This window comes from Dendrobium catenatum, unplaced genomic scaffold (assembly GCF_001605985.2).
Source record: "Dendrobium catenatum unplaced genomic scaffold, ASM160598v2 fragScaff_scaffold_1105, whole genome shotgun sequence".
Classification (NCBI taxonomy): Eukaryota; Viridiplantae; Streptophyta; class Magnoliopsida; order Asparagales; family Orchidaceae; genus Dendrobium; species Dendrobium catenatum.
Genome location: NW_021319567.1, coordinates 888,213 through 903,923, shown reverse-complemented (window position 1 = coordinate 903,923; position 15,711 = coordinate 888,213). Strand labels below are relative to the sequence as shown.

At 34.1% G+C, this 15,711-nt stretch overlaps 1 protein-coding gene across 3 annotated transcripts; it reads left to right on the top strand.

The window, feature by feature from the left end:
* Window positions 1–3,898: 3,898 nt before the first annotated feature.
* On the top strand, window positions 3,899–7,007 carry LOC110107481 (uncharacterized protein At4g26450). 3 transcript variants are annotated; one of them, XM_020837755.2, is made up of 4 exons: window positions 3,899–5,768; window positions 5,897–6,089; window positions 6,244–6,323; window positions 6,614–7,007. In XM_020837755.2, exons 1-3 carry the CDS (start codon window positions 4,114–4,116, stop codon window positions 6,286–6,288), a joined length of 1,893 nt encoding a protein of 630 aa, XP_020693414.1. In that variant the 5' UTR covers window positions 3,899–4,113; the 3' UTR covers window positions 6,289–6,323; window positions 6,614–7,007. The 3 variants fall into 3 exon arrangements, with proteins under 3 accessions (XP_020693414.1, XP_020693412.1, XP_020693413.1); XM_020837753.2 differs by having other exon boundaries at window positions 3,900–5,768; window positions 6,269–6,323; XM_020837754.2 differs by having other exon boundaries at window positions 3,902–5,768; window positions 5,900–6,089; window positions 6,269–6,323.
* The last annotated feature ends 8,704 nt before the right edge of the window (window positions 7,008–15,711 follow it).

Genomic DNA, 15,711 nt, shown 5'->3' with positions numbered 1-15,711 from the left:
CCATCTTCCTCTTTCCTTTGTTTTTTCCACTCCGTTGTCTTCGCCCGTCGAGCTCTATACCGACTGTTCTCCGATTTGCATAAACACGTTAATCTTTTTTTTTTAAGCTTAATTTTAAGGTTTTTTAGTTGAGAGTTATTGTTGTTGTGCTAGTGGAGTTAAGAAAAAAAATTGGACACATTTTATAGATTTAATGTAATAATGAGTTGTTTGGATTGGAAGTTTTGCATGTTAGAATGAGTTTTGAGTTTTTGTTGGTAGTTTTTTATAAGTATTAGTTAGTAAAAAAAAAAATCTTGCTTATTTTGTAATGTATGGTCTGTAGGTGTATAGGTTTTGAAGTTTGTTGTTGTAAGTTTATTGGAGCTCATGAGGCATTACAATTATTTTGGAAAGTATAATTTTTATCCAATCATTTGAGTAATAGCGCGGGCACTGTTAAAGGGTTTTGATATAGATATTTAAATATTTTGTGGTAGTTAGTATATGAAGCATGAGATTATGTTGTTACTCCTTCATCACCTTAGCATGACTTAATTATTTGGCAGTTGTAGTAGCAATTTGCAAATGAAACGGGGAAATTTAGTAATGAGTGGTGTTATAGCTTCCTTCGTCCTGATATATGATGGTGCATTATTGTTGGATGACAATTTTGCACCGACCTATATTACGGGACGGATTTGTCCATTGGAAGTCCCAACAAGCTTGAACTTAGAGCAACTTAAGGTAAGAGTTTTAAAGGTATTGAAGTATGACACCTCGAAGTATATAGTCATGTTACTTTGTCATATGCGGGTGGGGAATGAGTTTATTGCTTCACATATTGAGGATGAGGAGTTATGCAAAATTGTATTATCTCATGTTGCCAGCAAATTATTGAGGATGTATGTGGAACTTGAGGAGTTGAACATAACAATGCTTGGTATTCAGAATCTGACACCGGAAGTTAATGAATCATCACACTTGAAAAAAGTTTTCGGTGTAGAGGGTACCATTGAAGCAACACATGGTAATGTGCGCCTTAAGTATCCTTATAAATTCAAAAATCTAAATTTGAGGTATGTAGATGTATTACTAAATTATTATAAACATTATCTCTTTTAATGTAGTGACATGCAAACTCAGCAATGAAAGGATCATACAGGACCTTCAAGTCGACCATCCGTTATGGTTGACAAAGGTTGAAACTATGAGCAGTGGGTTTAGTGAGGACATGATCGTGATGACGAAGTGCCTTGTGATATGCATGAGGAAAATGTGGGTGTGCATGGTGACATACATGGCTTCATACATAACTATTGTTTCAAGACAATTAGGTCTGAAGAATGCATGTTTGCTACTAATGAATTTGTTGAAACCTGTCTTACTATCTAGAAATGGGATAAGGAGATTACTTTTGATGATTCAAATGTAGGGAAGTAGGTTGAAGAGGAATTTTCAATACCAACATACTTGATGGAGGGGGTGTGCTTAAAAAGTAAATCAGACATGTTGTTTGCTTTATAAGGATGATTGATAATGAATAATATTCAATTTGTGATTATTGTATCCAATCGACACAAATTTATAGTTGTGTGTGCTGAACATGAGAGCTATGGAACCTGTTATTTGTGACGTTTGCATGCTGGATTGAGAAAATGTCTAGATGGAATATGGAAAAATTTCATCCATGAAGCACCAACACACTTTTGCAAGCCTTATTCTTGTTGTTCCATCGTTAGTGTAATTCTCAATTTATAAGCTACTTCATACTTCATACTATTAAAAAATTGATGGAACTTAAGCTGAGGGAGATATGTTGGTCGAATTGAAGCAAAGTTTAATATAAAGGTTTCGTATATGAAAGCTTGGGATGCTAGATTGAAGGTTGTTAAGTCAGTGTTTGGTAGTTAGAAGGATTCATACATGAGTGTTAAATTGTTCATGGAGGTTGTCATTTCTACAATGCCCGATACAATATATAGGATGCAGTGCAGAAGGAATCATAGATTTGATAGAGTCTTTTGGTAATATACACTGCTTTGATAAGATAACTTTATTGCTCATATAATATGATTACTCCCTACAACTTTATACCTCATAGATTGTGACTACTCACTACAACTTCATAGCTCAAGACATATTAAATTTATAATCCTATATTATACAGCTATAAAACCATTCTTCGTCAATATTTATATAAAATTTATTGATTGTTGCTTTCATTTGAAAAAAAAAAAAATTGAAAGTCACCTGTTGGATAGGCGACTTACCAAGGTCGCCTGTTAAACTGGAGACTTAGGTCAAATGGGTAAGTTCCCCATCAAGCAAACGACTTTGGCGAGTTCTATTTTTTTTTTCTTGTTGGTTTAATTACTAATTAAATGATTAACAATGTTTATTTTTTTTAAAAAATTACCCTTCACTAAATGCTATTTTTTATATATATTTGAGCCATTAAGTTAAACTTATACATATATCACATAAATAAGCTTCGAATCCAAAACCTCTTAATTTATAGCCAAAGCTCCCAACCAACATAACAAAATAAATTGCGTAAATGCTATTTGATCAAAATAGCTCTTTAAGATAAGGCTAAAAATATTAAAAATTAAAACATAGCTTCAAATGCTTGAAGTGATATGATATCTTTTGTTCGTTATCGCTTATGCAAGAAATTAGTCGTCGATGTCATCATGCTTATGTTTTTAGGGCCATTTGTTATCTTAAAAAATGATTCAAATTATTTAGGATTGTTATGTGTATGAGAAGTCAAGTTAATAGAGAGAGATTTCAATCTCTTTAATAGAATTACTTTTCACATAAATAATTAATGAGCAAATAAAGTGAGTTGGGGATATATATTGGTACCATTCGAAGATTGTAATCGAGCAATTGTGGTATAGATCATAATCAAGGGATGATCATTTGTAGAGTGTAGTTGGACGATAATGAATAAGAGATCATATATGAATCTCCTCAAGTTAAAAGAAGCTAAACTCTTAAGTATCGAGATATCTTTTGATTTAATGGATGAAATTTCGTTAAAAAAACTTCAAAGTTAAGCATGCTCATGCGGGAGAAATTCTAGGATGAGTGACATCCTGGGAAGTTACACAAACATGACAAAGCTGTGAGACTATTAGAACAAAACGGGCAATACCTCAATAGTTAAGAGTTGGTGTCATTATAAAATGGTATCACAACAACGAGAGATTATTAGGTGCGGAGTGCGGACGGGGAGAACTGTCCGCACAAGTATTGTTTTGCGCTAGGTACCGACACTCGGTACCGCGCTAGGTACACAATACTTGTGCGGACGGTGCGCACTCCGCACCACTAGAAGATGAGAACCAAGTATTTGTCACGTCCCAGAATCTAAATTGGAAAGAATTGTATCTTTTATATTTTAATAATAACAACTAAAGCTATCTAATTTATTTCAATAATAAAATATTAACAAAAATAAATCTATTGATTAAAATATCAATATACATTGATATTTAATATCAAAAAATTATACAAACTAGCCAAGAGTCATACAAGAGTAATACAAATGCAAATTATTGTCCGACCACTCTTGAGCTCAAAAGAAAAATTAAAAGACAAAATGACAATAAAAGTTGAAAAATCCTGTATCTAATTAGACTCACACTCCTAAGTCTCTTTCATGACCTGAAATCATTAAATCATATATATTGAGCTTATAAAAAAAATATGTTATTAAAATCCTATAATTAAATTCAAAACATAAAAAAAAAAATACTTGAATTCATCCAGTTCATAACAATAATAATTAATATGATCATAAATTTATATAGATGCATTAATTATCCATTAAAAGAACTAAGATATAAGTAGTAAGCACGTGAGGTAAATTTATTTTAACGGGCATAAATGTAAAAAAAAAAAAAAATACAGGATCGTTGTCGTTCTTCCTCTCCAGGCCCGTGCACCCGGCTAAAGTTGGGCGGCGTTCCATACCGTATAAGGTTTTGCAGATTCCAATCTCACGTGGAATTAGGGTCTCCAAGAACCATTCCCGGTTGTCAATTCGCATGATTTGTACATAATCGCTGAGAACATTGAAAGGCCGATAGAGATTCGAAGGGGCTTACAGTGAAATTAAGAGGGATGCAGTCTAGATTTCGTAGTCCCAGGGAGGGATTCCGGTCTGGCCCGTCGGCGACCTCCGGCGGTCGGATCTCGTCCTACGGCCGCGATCTCGATCGAGGCCCGCCAAACCAGCACCCTTTACCACGCAAGATCGACATCCTCATGGAAGCTGGCCGTCTCGCCGCGGAGTATTTGGTTTCGAGGGGCGTAATCCCGCCGGAGCTCATTGTAAGGAAGTTTCCCAATGGAAGCCCTCCTGGATTCGAGCGCCAGGCCAGAGAAATCCCGCCGCTACCGGAGTTCAGGACTTCTGCACTGGCGCGGCTTGGTCAAAGGTTCGATGATGAGGGGCGCTTTGATTACAGGCGGCGGGAGAAGTCGAGGAAGAGACCCGGGCCTTATAGCAGAGTGTACGACTCTGATTGGAGTAGAGAGAATGGTAAATCTAGAAATTGGACGGACAGGGGAAGAGGCTACTCTGATCTAACTGAAGAAGATGGTGAGTTCCCTCCTGAGTTCATTAGGATTCGGAGGAAAGGTTATGTTGAGCTCAAGAGTAGCGTCTCGAGAGTTTCGGCTGATGAGCAACCCACAAAGAGTGAGTCGGCTTCGGAGAAGGAGAACTATGAGTTGGTTGATGATACTTGGTCGAAGGCAAGTTCATCTAGTACCAAGAAGGATCAGCAGCCTGAGGCTGATGAGGGTTCAAGCAAGGTTGTTGATGAAGTTAGGGTTTCAAGCTCGGAAATCACTGAGGAGGTAAAGAGTGAAATAAATGATGAGCCTGAGAAGAAAGAGTCCATGGAGGAATATATGGATAGCAAACCTTGTGAAGAGGAAGGTGATGTAGTTATGAACGACTGCAAGGATCTGTTGAAACTATGCAGCTTCACAAAAGTGCCCACCAGACCACGATCATCACTTGCAAATAAGAGTCCAAAGGTTTATCTTGACGCTGATGCAGAGATGAGTGATGCCCTAGATGATGCTGGTGAGAGCGAGTGCAAGGAGTTGAATTGTGATGACGTTGGTAGCTCTGAAATGCAGACTCCTGAGAATCATAGCCATCAATCCGATAAATCCTTGGAAGAAGCTGCAGACTCGCAGCATGAATTGTTTGAGAGCCCTCTTGATTCAGCAATTTGTACTGAATCATTGAATGGGAATCCGGATGCTGGCTTTGACAATGATACTGATGATGTCAAGACGAAAGGTAACCCATGCCTATCCCTGGTACCAGAGACGATTGGGGACCCGGAATCCACGCTTCTTGATGGGAAAGACACCCAGGATGAAGAAATGGTTCAAGAAGCTAATGGAAAGAGTTTGGACTCTACTGATTTTTCTCCAAAGGCTAAAAGAGAATCTGTTGTAATGTTAGAAGAAGAGATTCGGCCTGAAACTTCTGCATCATTTAAAATATGTGATCTCAACCTAACTGGAAGTCCTGAGTTGAGTGAGATTCCTGGAGGTCCTTCTATGGACCATGTCCCTTCTGCCCCTAGAACTGAGATGAATAATGGAGTCTCAGCAGATTTAAGCATGTCGATGAGAAATGCTGTCAATGCTTGTAACAGTAGCCAAATATCTGGCCCTAACAAAGTAATTCCAGTAATTGACCTTGAGGAAGACTCCCATGCAGAAGTCCATACCTTTGATTCTGCTAAGCACAAGTAAGCTTCCTTATATGCAATACATACGAATATTCATATTATATGTTGGTTTGGTTTACAATCTCAGAACATTCATACGCAGATAATCCATATGTTTACTTCAAACTAACACTGAGTTTACTCATAAGCAGGGGTGATATTTCATATCAAGGCCTTGAAAATGTCTTAAATCAGGCAACACATACAGATGATCTTTCCAGTATTCAGGATGGTTACAGCCTCGAGTTTCCTGAGTTTCTAGGAACTGATATGTCGGATTGTCCATCAGCTCAAGGGGACCTCAATGATATGCAGCCTGGAATGGGCCTTCATGGTGCTGAGGTGCAATTTTCTCATTGTGCACTTTTATTTTGCTGTTAGCATTTTAATGCTTTTACTCTTTGTCCTTGTGTAGCATTATATTTTGTATTGTAGCTATTAAAATTTAAACATGCAGGATATTTATATTTATAAGTGTTGTATAAATAATTGATAGGCGCATGGTTCTCTTCTTCCTTCAGGGTTATCCTGGTGTAGATGACCACATTTACGTTTCTCTTGACGAATTGCCAATAGGTATGCTGAAAATTGTTTTGGATGTTAATATTTTTGAAGATACCGCTATGAATTTTCTCTTGCATTAGTATCTGTATATGTGATCTCATGCTAACACTTGGTCAATGTTTTACTTTCACATTATCTTTATTTGTTTCAAAAAGGCAAAGGAATTCTTTAAGAATCCTCATAGAACTTGTGCCTTTCAGCTTTGAAGCCAGGCCTCAATATTCTCATGCCTTCTTTCTTTCAATACTCCTTGTTTCTCACTCTGGTTACACTACTTTGATTAACTTATTTTTGTTGTATAGGCTTTATGGGGGTTTGGGACCAGCCATCTCAGGATTATGGGAAGTTCTTTTGAGCTACAAATACTTGTCAGGATCATGTATTCGATTTGGAAGTTGCAGAACGTCCAGCATTGGGCTGTATCCAGTCAAAGACATGTTATGTAATCACAAGTAGCTTCTTGTTACAGAAGATGTTATATTAGTCACATCTTCATTATCAATAACCATATGATGACATGTGGATCGTTGTGTTTTGTATTAGTTATCGGCTTGATTTCTTGACTTTTTTGTCCACTTCTAGAGATGGCTGTGAATTGGTCTATGAGACCTCTTTTCCTGTTGTAAAACTAACTTTGTAAATAAATGGTTGATAGAAATGATTAAAACACTAATGCCCATCGATCCCACTTGAACTGAGGCTGGATTTTTGGCAGGCTTTCTGCATTTTCTTATAATAGGCTCAGTGAGTGTTGTCTTATTAAATTGATTGTTTTCTTGAAAATCTTATGTCAACTTCACTACATGTGTTCTTGGCGCTGAGTATCAAGTAAACTTCATGGATAGCTCAGTAGAAATCATTACAAACACAATTTCTTTTATATTTTCCTTTAACCTGGTTTAAATTTTTTACAGATTATATTTCTTCCTTTAGTGCAGGTAGGTTTAGGTTTTATCTAGTAGACATGTGCTTTCAGATGTGATGAAGTAACTTGAAATATGCTGAACTTATTGATGCAACATTGGATAAGATTATGCTTTTGTCAAGTTCTAGAAACTCAGTTTAAGATCTCATTCATTTGTGTCGTGTCAGTTCAACATTGCCATATCTGTTAAATGATGTAGTATATGGGGAAAAGGGAAAATGACTGATTTCCTATACTGTGCATACTTGTAACAGAGGCAGTTTTTTCCGGCTAGTGTAATGGTGCTTGGGATGATCTATTTGATATTGATATTGATATCCTTGTTTTTATGCTGTTACCTATGGGTGATGCTACGTTTACAATGTGAAATACACCTTTTCTGTTCAGCTTAAATATTGGTACATCTTAATTTCTTTTGGTTGGTTCTATTTGGTATTGACCTTTGTTGGAAGTTACAGATGCATCTCAGTGAAGAGGACTGTAACACAACTTGATGGCGATTGTGATTTGAAGGTTTGCATACCCAATAGTCGTGATTTCCAACATGCACACTTGGCCACTAAGTAACTTTCTACCTACTATTTCTTATGCACAACATAGTTCTATCTTTAAATCCTTTGTGCAGGATAAAGCAAACTTATTTATTTTTGTCGTTGGAATGAGAAGAAGAAAATGGCTTTCTTCTTGCTTCATATCAAGCGGACTGAGGATGATATGTGATTATTTTGCAGAAAACGTACGTTCTACAAAAATTGCTTTCATGCATATGTTTGAATAATTTGCTTATGATGATTTTGGTCTATTTTTATTTTTGCTTTTTCAGTATCATGGTTAAAACATAAGATCATTATTCCAGTTATGAAGGTTTGCTTCTCTGACATATATTGCACTTTTATTAGGCTTTAAAAGGAGAGAGAAAAAAAAAACAGTCTTTGAAAACCACTAAGCATTTACATTAATGCATTCATACAAGGGCACATACTCTGTTTATGCATTACAGATGCAGGAGGCTTAAAGAATATGGCTTCTATTCCTTACATGATGGTGTTTTAATTATAGATTTTGATAATAAAGTGTTGAAGTTTTTTACCCTGGAAGTAATAAAATATCCTTTTAGTGAAGTTTCATTAACTATCATTATATTTTTCGTAGACGTTTCCTTGGTAATTTTAGAATATTCTTTATTACTCAATCATTTATCGTGATAAAACTCAATCTAATATATTTTTATCACGCTTCCAATATTTGTGCTTTCGTTTTTGTTTGCTGATCTGTGTTGCATATGCTGGAGCTGAAACAGCTGACATGTGATAACAATGAGTTATTGGTTTGGTATTTAATTATAAAATCCTGTTTTTGACATGTAAAAAACATGGCCGTGCATGCATTCATAAAAACCAAGCATTTACACCCTTTTTATGCATTCTTAACATGGAATCTTAAGAGCCTATTCGGTTAACAATTGAAACATTTTTTCACTTTATTCAAACTTTAAAAGAAGTATATATTTATAGGTGCTAAACAATGATAATTATTAGTCCTAAAATTAAGAAAGACTCAATACACAATTAATGGGGACAAACAAGGAAGATGAGAATGGATGGATTGTTGAAGTGGATATTCATAATGTGATTTATATAATTAAAGCACACGTATTGCTTAATGAAGATTTAGATGAGCCATAGTTGTGCTCTATACAATTTTCACACTTTCCCCCAAGCCGGGAATATATGTTGATTGTTTTTAATTTGTAATTGATCAAGGACTTTGGTCAAGATATTTGCAATTTAAATTTTGTTGGAGTATATATTATTTGAATGATCGGTTGATTTTTTTTCTTTTATAAAATGTCTATGAATTTCACATGCGTTATTCTATCAAGTTGGATTGAATGTTTGGTAACGTTAATTGTAACTTGGTTGACACATCATAACATTGGTTCTTCTTTAATGTAGATGTTCAGGTCTTTCAAAAATCTCTTAAGCCACATTTATTTACAAATTTCATGAGCGATGGCTCTGAATTATGCTTCAGCACTACTTCTAGCAACTCTTGCCTATTTTTTACTTCTCCAGGTTACAAGATTTCCTCATATGAATGAGCAAGTTAGAGATGATTTTTCGATCAATTATGAATCCAGCATAGCTATCATTGGTAAAGAGTTTAATGCTCTTATTTGTTTTCTTTTTCGAAAAATAGATCTTTCCTAGTTCTTTTAAGATATCTAAATATACTGTAGAGTGCATCAAGTTGTGGGCTTATTATAAATCAACTAATCACTTTGATATAGTAACAGATGTTGGGATGAATATCTAGATAAATAACTTTTTCAAATAGATGCTAGTACATTTCTTTATCAACTTGGAGATTATCACCATTTTGATCCTCTTTTATTGATAAGATCTACATGTGTATTTACGGGCTTGCATTCCATCATCCCAATATTTGCTTAGACGATGTGTATTTTTGTTGAAAGACATGCAACTTTCTTCGATCTTGCGATTTTTATACTTAGGAAATATTTTAGTGCTCTTATATCTTTAATTTCAAATTCATTGGTTAAGATTCCTTTTTAGTCTTTTGATTTATTCATCATCATTACCAGTTAGGATAATATCATCAATATAGATAATCACGATAGTGATTTGACCAACATTGTGATTTCTTCACAAATATATGTGATTAGCATGCCCTTGGGAGTATCTGTGTTTTTTAATTATAGTAGTAAATCTCTTGAACCAGGCTATTAACAATTTCTTTAGGCTATATAATGATTCCATTAGTTTACAGACTTTAATGTTGTTGTCGGTTGACGGTGGTCTTGAATCCATTAGGAATATTTACGTATACTTCTTCTTTAAGATTTCCATTTTGACCGGCATTTTTTATATCTAATTGGTGAAGAGGCTAATCAAAATTTACAACTATAGAGAGGATGAATTAAATGGAGTTAATCTTAGCAACTGGTACAAATATTTTCGATAATCAATGCATAAGTTTCGGTAAATTCATTTGCAACCACTCTAGCTTTGTATTTTTCAACGCCCTATCGGTTTTGTATTTGTTATTGAAGATTTTTGTATTTGTTATTGAAGATTCATTTGGATCCAACTATTTTTTTTTTTTTTGATAACATTGAGAATTGTTAGATGCCATTTTTTTTCCAGTGCTTTCATTTCTTCCTGATCCACATCTCTCTATTCAAGTTGGGATTGTTCATATTGAAAAGATTAATTGTAAGTATAAAACTAGGGAGATAAGTTGTTATAAGATATGTATTCAATGGTCAAATGTTTTATACAAGATTTTGTTATCCTCGTACCTTTCTTATAAACAATCGGGATATCAAGATCAAAATTAATGTTACCTTACAAAGGATAATTGGAACTTGGTTCAAATAGGTGATTTTGTTGTGGAGAAATGCTTTGTTTATAATTGTTTGTCGAATTTTCCTGACGGCTTGTATAAATTATGCTTTTATATATGGTTTTCTGTGTGTGATTTTGAGAATTTTCAATGTGGTCGGGTTTTGAGCTTCAGAGAAATTAGGGAGAGACAGAGGCTAGAGGTCAGTGGGATGGATAAAAAACTTGTATTCATGAAGAGCATTAAAATTCTCTTATTGAATGTGAGTTTTGTGAAAGAATTGTTGGTTTTAAAAAAATATGATATTTATAGAAGTGTAAATTTTGTTCTTTATAGGATAATAGTGAAATTTCTATCCTTTTTGGTTGGGAGAATAACCAATAAAGATGCATTTAATGATCTTTGTTCAACTTTACTTTGTTAATGGGCGAGATGTGGACAGAAGCAGAATATCCAAAAACTTGGATTGAAATTATCGAGATGTGTCTATTTTTTTAATATGTTTCAATGAGGACTTGACAAGGGGTTATGAATTTAAGAATCCTTAACGGCTTTTGGTTAATGAGATATGGCATCCATTAAGCCTCTCCTCAATGCCGATTTAGAAAACTGATAGAAATCATGATTGATTTAGCAAATTTCATAAACTTCTTATTTTTTTGTTTAGTAATTCCATTCAGCTGATAATTATATCTGCAAGGGCTTTGTTGACAACCCCTTTTTCAAGAAGGTACTTCCCAATAATTGAATGAAAATATTCTTTCTTATTGTTAGTCTTGAGGATTTGGATTTAGATTTTGAACTGAATTTGTAAATAGAGATGAATTTTCTGAACCATGTGATATGTTCAAGATTTTTTTTATTAAGAAGATTCAAAAAGCTTTGGCGTGAACATCTATAGAGGATATGAACCACCTAGACTTAAATATCTTGTTAGAGATATTCGTCACACAAGAGGGCACCTAATAATTTTTTGAGAGGGGTTATAGGATGGCTATGATAGTTGTTCTTGCCTTCTTGGCGTGTTTTGATAGTTAACAAGTTTCACAGTGAAATAATTCTATATTTTTATTACTGAATGAACATTAAAATAAATTTTTGAGACATATAAAGTTTGGATGACCAAGACTGATATGTTATAACATAACTGTGCTTTCTTTAACATATTAAGTATGCTTTATTTTCTAATGTAAGATTTTCATCAGCATTTATGATGTGGATTCCAATATTTTCTTTAGTGTTGCCAATTTTCTTCCCTGAGATCACCTCCTAGAATTTATAATGAGTAGGAAAAAAAAAATAGTAACATAATATGTGTCCTTTGTAAGTTTGCTAATAGATAAGAGATTACATTAAAGTTTAAGGGCTAATAAAATCAAATCTTGAGATACGTAATACGTGGAAGTTAATGTTTGTAACTAGAGATAATTATCTATGAACAATTCTTGCATAATACTCCTTAGATTAGGAATATTTTTTTTTGACCATGTGATAGGTTTTAGCTTTATCTTTATTAAGAAGATCAAGTAGCTCTGGTCAAGTAGCTCTGCTGTGATCATCTATAAAGCATATGAACCATCTAGCCCTAGAAATATTGGTCACATGAAGATGGTCCCAAAATGTCACTATGAATAATAGTGAAAGTCTGAAAGAATAAGATGCTTTATATGATGTCTAGGATAGATGTTCTTGGTGTGTTTTGATAGTAGCCAAGTTTCACAATGAAATAATTCTAGATTTTTATTCTTGAAAGAACATTAAAATAAGTTTTTTGAGATGCATAAAGTTTGGATAACCAAGGCTAATGTGTCATAAGATATTTGCACTCTCTTTAATATATTATGTTTTATTTGTAACACGGGCTTTTCATCAACATTTAGAAGATAGCTTTAGCATTGTCAATTGTTTTCTTTGAGATCATCTATTGGAATTCACAATTAGTAGAGAATTTAAAAGCGCAATTCATGTTGTTGGCAACTGGCAAGTTTTCTGATTGATAAGAGATGCCATTAAAGTTTAAGAACTAATAAAATCAAGTTTTGAGATTCCTAATGTGGATGTTGATTCTCCTGATGTTTAAAATTGGAGATAATTATATATTGACAATTCTTGCATAGTACTTCTTAGAATAAGGATATATTTCATGAAATTGAGATATATCCTTGGTCATAATGATATAATGTTCCTGAGTCCACAATCCATAATAGGGTATTGTCAATTTTGAATTAAAGGCATTTACAATCATAATTTTTGAGCAATTGATCTGATGCTGAGGGCAGATGTGGTTTGAATTTGGTTGTTTTGGAGTTGACTGAATACCTTTTTTTAGCTTTTTCATTTCCTTTTGATTGAAGGATAAAAGTGTGGAAGTAGGTGGATTCAAAGATTCCATGTTATTTTGAGATTACCATGATTTGAATTTTGAATCTTTCGTTTGAGGAGTAATGATTGCACTCTAGAGATAAATTCTTTCATTTTTTACAGATAAACATCATATTGATTGGGCCTATTAGAGATATTTTTGCCTGTTTTTTGTGCCTTATGAGTGGTATATTTGATGAGAAGTTTTCATAATTGCTGAAATGATCATGAATGACTGGCTTATTGCTAGAGGTGGCGTCAGAGGGGAAACATTTGTCCGGGCCATGCTTTGTTTAATCATAGGTTAGATTAAGAGATATTTTTAAATAGGCATTCTAGGCGTGGACCTTAAGGCACGCCTCAAGGCTTAAGCCTCATTAGTTCTTGTGAGGCTTATGCCCTTTTCATATGAGGCGTACACCTCGGGGCCTTTTGAGGCATTGGTTATCCCACGTGATGAGGAGGTTTTTTATGTCTAAGTTCTTCATTAAGCCTATCTCACACAATCTCTAGCTCGTAAGGTGAGCCCATCTCTAGTTCTCGCTGCTCTAGCATGCGGGGCGAGCTCGTCTCTAGGCTCTGGCAGCTGCTTCAGATTCGCATGCTTTGCTTGCTTCGCGTGAAGTAGAGTTATGAAAAAGTCATCCAAAGAAGCTTCTTCAGCTCCTTCGACAACAATCAAGAGTCTCGACGTAAGCTCACAGTGAATGTAATGATCTTTCTTCCCTTTTGAATGCTTGTTCGGCTAAATTATGTTTCAAAAGGAAGAAGAAATAAGATTTAAGTTTATCAAGGATCTAAAATTGTCATTTTGTTGTTTGGCAGGATGTAGGCTAAATCATCCTTAAATCCTACTCAAATCCTGTGAAGAAGAAACGAGATTTAAGTTTCTACAGGACTGAAAATTGTCATTTTTGCTGTGTGGCAGAATTTTGGCTAAATCGTGCATAAATCTTGCTCAAATACCATGAAAAAGGAAGGAGAATTATGTTTCTGTAGGGTTTAAAGTTATCATTTTTACTATTTGTCAAGATTTAGGCTAAAGCTAAAAATCATGCTTAAATCCTGCTCATTTGATAAGAAAGTTGTGATTTAATAATTTAATAATTAAAATCTAATTTGTATTGAATCTACTATCTTGTGATGATAAAATTGAAGATCCGAGCAAATCTCCTTTTTAACATAGAGATTTCATTTACATTCATTATGCACTGTAACCTTAATTGTTTTCTGAAATTTGTACTATATGGTATTCTTCACTTTAGATGTGCTTGGATTATCTTATAGAAATTTATTTGCTTTCTTGCCTTGTTCCATCTTATTTGGATTATCTTATCAAAAGTGATTGTAAATATGCTTGATGAAGATCATTGTTTATTTGATGGTGTTATTGTTGATTGTTTTTATTTATTAGAATGGTTGGTGGTGCAAGAAGAAAAAATCCGGCTTTGAAATATAACACCTTTTTGAAATGTGAGATGAAGGTGCTAAGAAAGGATATGTTTACATGAAATATAAATTTTGTGAGAAACAAATTATTGGAGATGTTAATAGACTTAATAATCACTTAGGCTTATAATAATGTCAACGATGGACCATATTTGTGAATGTGCCTGATGAAGTGAAAAAAAAAAAAGAATATTTTAATTATTTGAAGAAGCTTGTCATCGCCAAAGAATTGTCACAAAGAAATAGGAGGAGATGATTGTGAATAACTCGTATTTCAATTCCCAACATGATGGATCAAGCAGTTGAAGCCATTTAATTTCTTTTAATAGATGCACTAGGGGACCAATGGTTTGTGTTTATTGTTAATGAAAAGGAGAATATAAACTCTCAAATTTTTTTACCTCAAACTGTTATGAATTAACTCAGGAATAGATGTTGTTTAGACAATTTTATGTGTTTTTATGAAAACGACATTTAATTTAATGTTGCTATGAGATCATTTATGGATTAACATGCTTCGATTTGTTGGGAGTTATGGTGGGACCTAGAGTTTCCTATTATGTATAAGTTGATGACTTGGATGTTATATGAGTAGTTGAGGACAATGATAATGATAGTTGAAGTAAATAAGGTATGGGTTGAGATAGGGGTGCCTTAAGGTGTAACTGTGTAAGTGAGCCGCATCAGTTCGAGCTCGACTCATTAACGAGCTTGCGAGCCGAGCTTAACGAGCCTATACTCGAGCTCGTATATTAAACAAGCTCGAGTTCAAGCTTGGCTATGCTTGAAAGCTCATTGAGCTGCTCGATTAAATTAAAATGTATTTAATAATTAATTTAATTAGCATTATATAATATGTTTTAATAGTTTTAAATTAATTCTATGTAAAAAAAAAATTTCTAAAAAAAATTGAATTTTCTAATTTAAAACTAAGAAATTGAGCTCAACAACCGAGTCGAGCTCAAGCCTATGAATTTTTTAACGAGTCGACCTCGAGCTTAGTAAATGAGCTCGAGTTGAGGTCGAGCTCAGTAACAACGAACAAGCTTAACTTAATTAGGTAGATACTCGACTCGATTCTTTTACACCCTTGGGAGTGTGCATAATAACAAATGATTGGTCAACTATTCGACAGAGGAGCATCATCAACTTTTTTGTTAATAATTCCTATGGTATAATATTTTTGAAATTTGTAGATGCTTCAACTTTTGTGAAGGATGCATAAATGCTGGATGAGGTTGTTGAGGAAGTATGAGAGACTGATTGTTTAAGTTACAAATAATGCAAGTGCCTAAAAAA

What these genes read in the sequence shown, in the direction of transcription:
- LOC110107481 (XM_020837753.2), top strand. Translation starts at nt 4,114, where the DNA reads ATGCAGTCTAGATTTCGTAGTCCCAGGGAGGGATTCCGGTCTGGCCCG. An exon ending in TTTGATTCTGCTAAGCACAA is followed by an intron (nt 5,769 to 5,896) that starts GTAAGCTTCCTT and finishes TTTACTCATAAG; the next exon opens with CAGGGGTGATATTTCATATC. An exon ending in TCTTGACGAATTGCCAATAG is followed by an intron (nt 6,324 to 6,613) that starts GTATGCTGAAAA and finishes TTTGTTGTATAG; the next exon opens with GCTTTATGGGGGTTTGGGAC.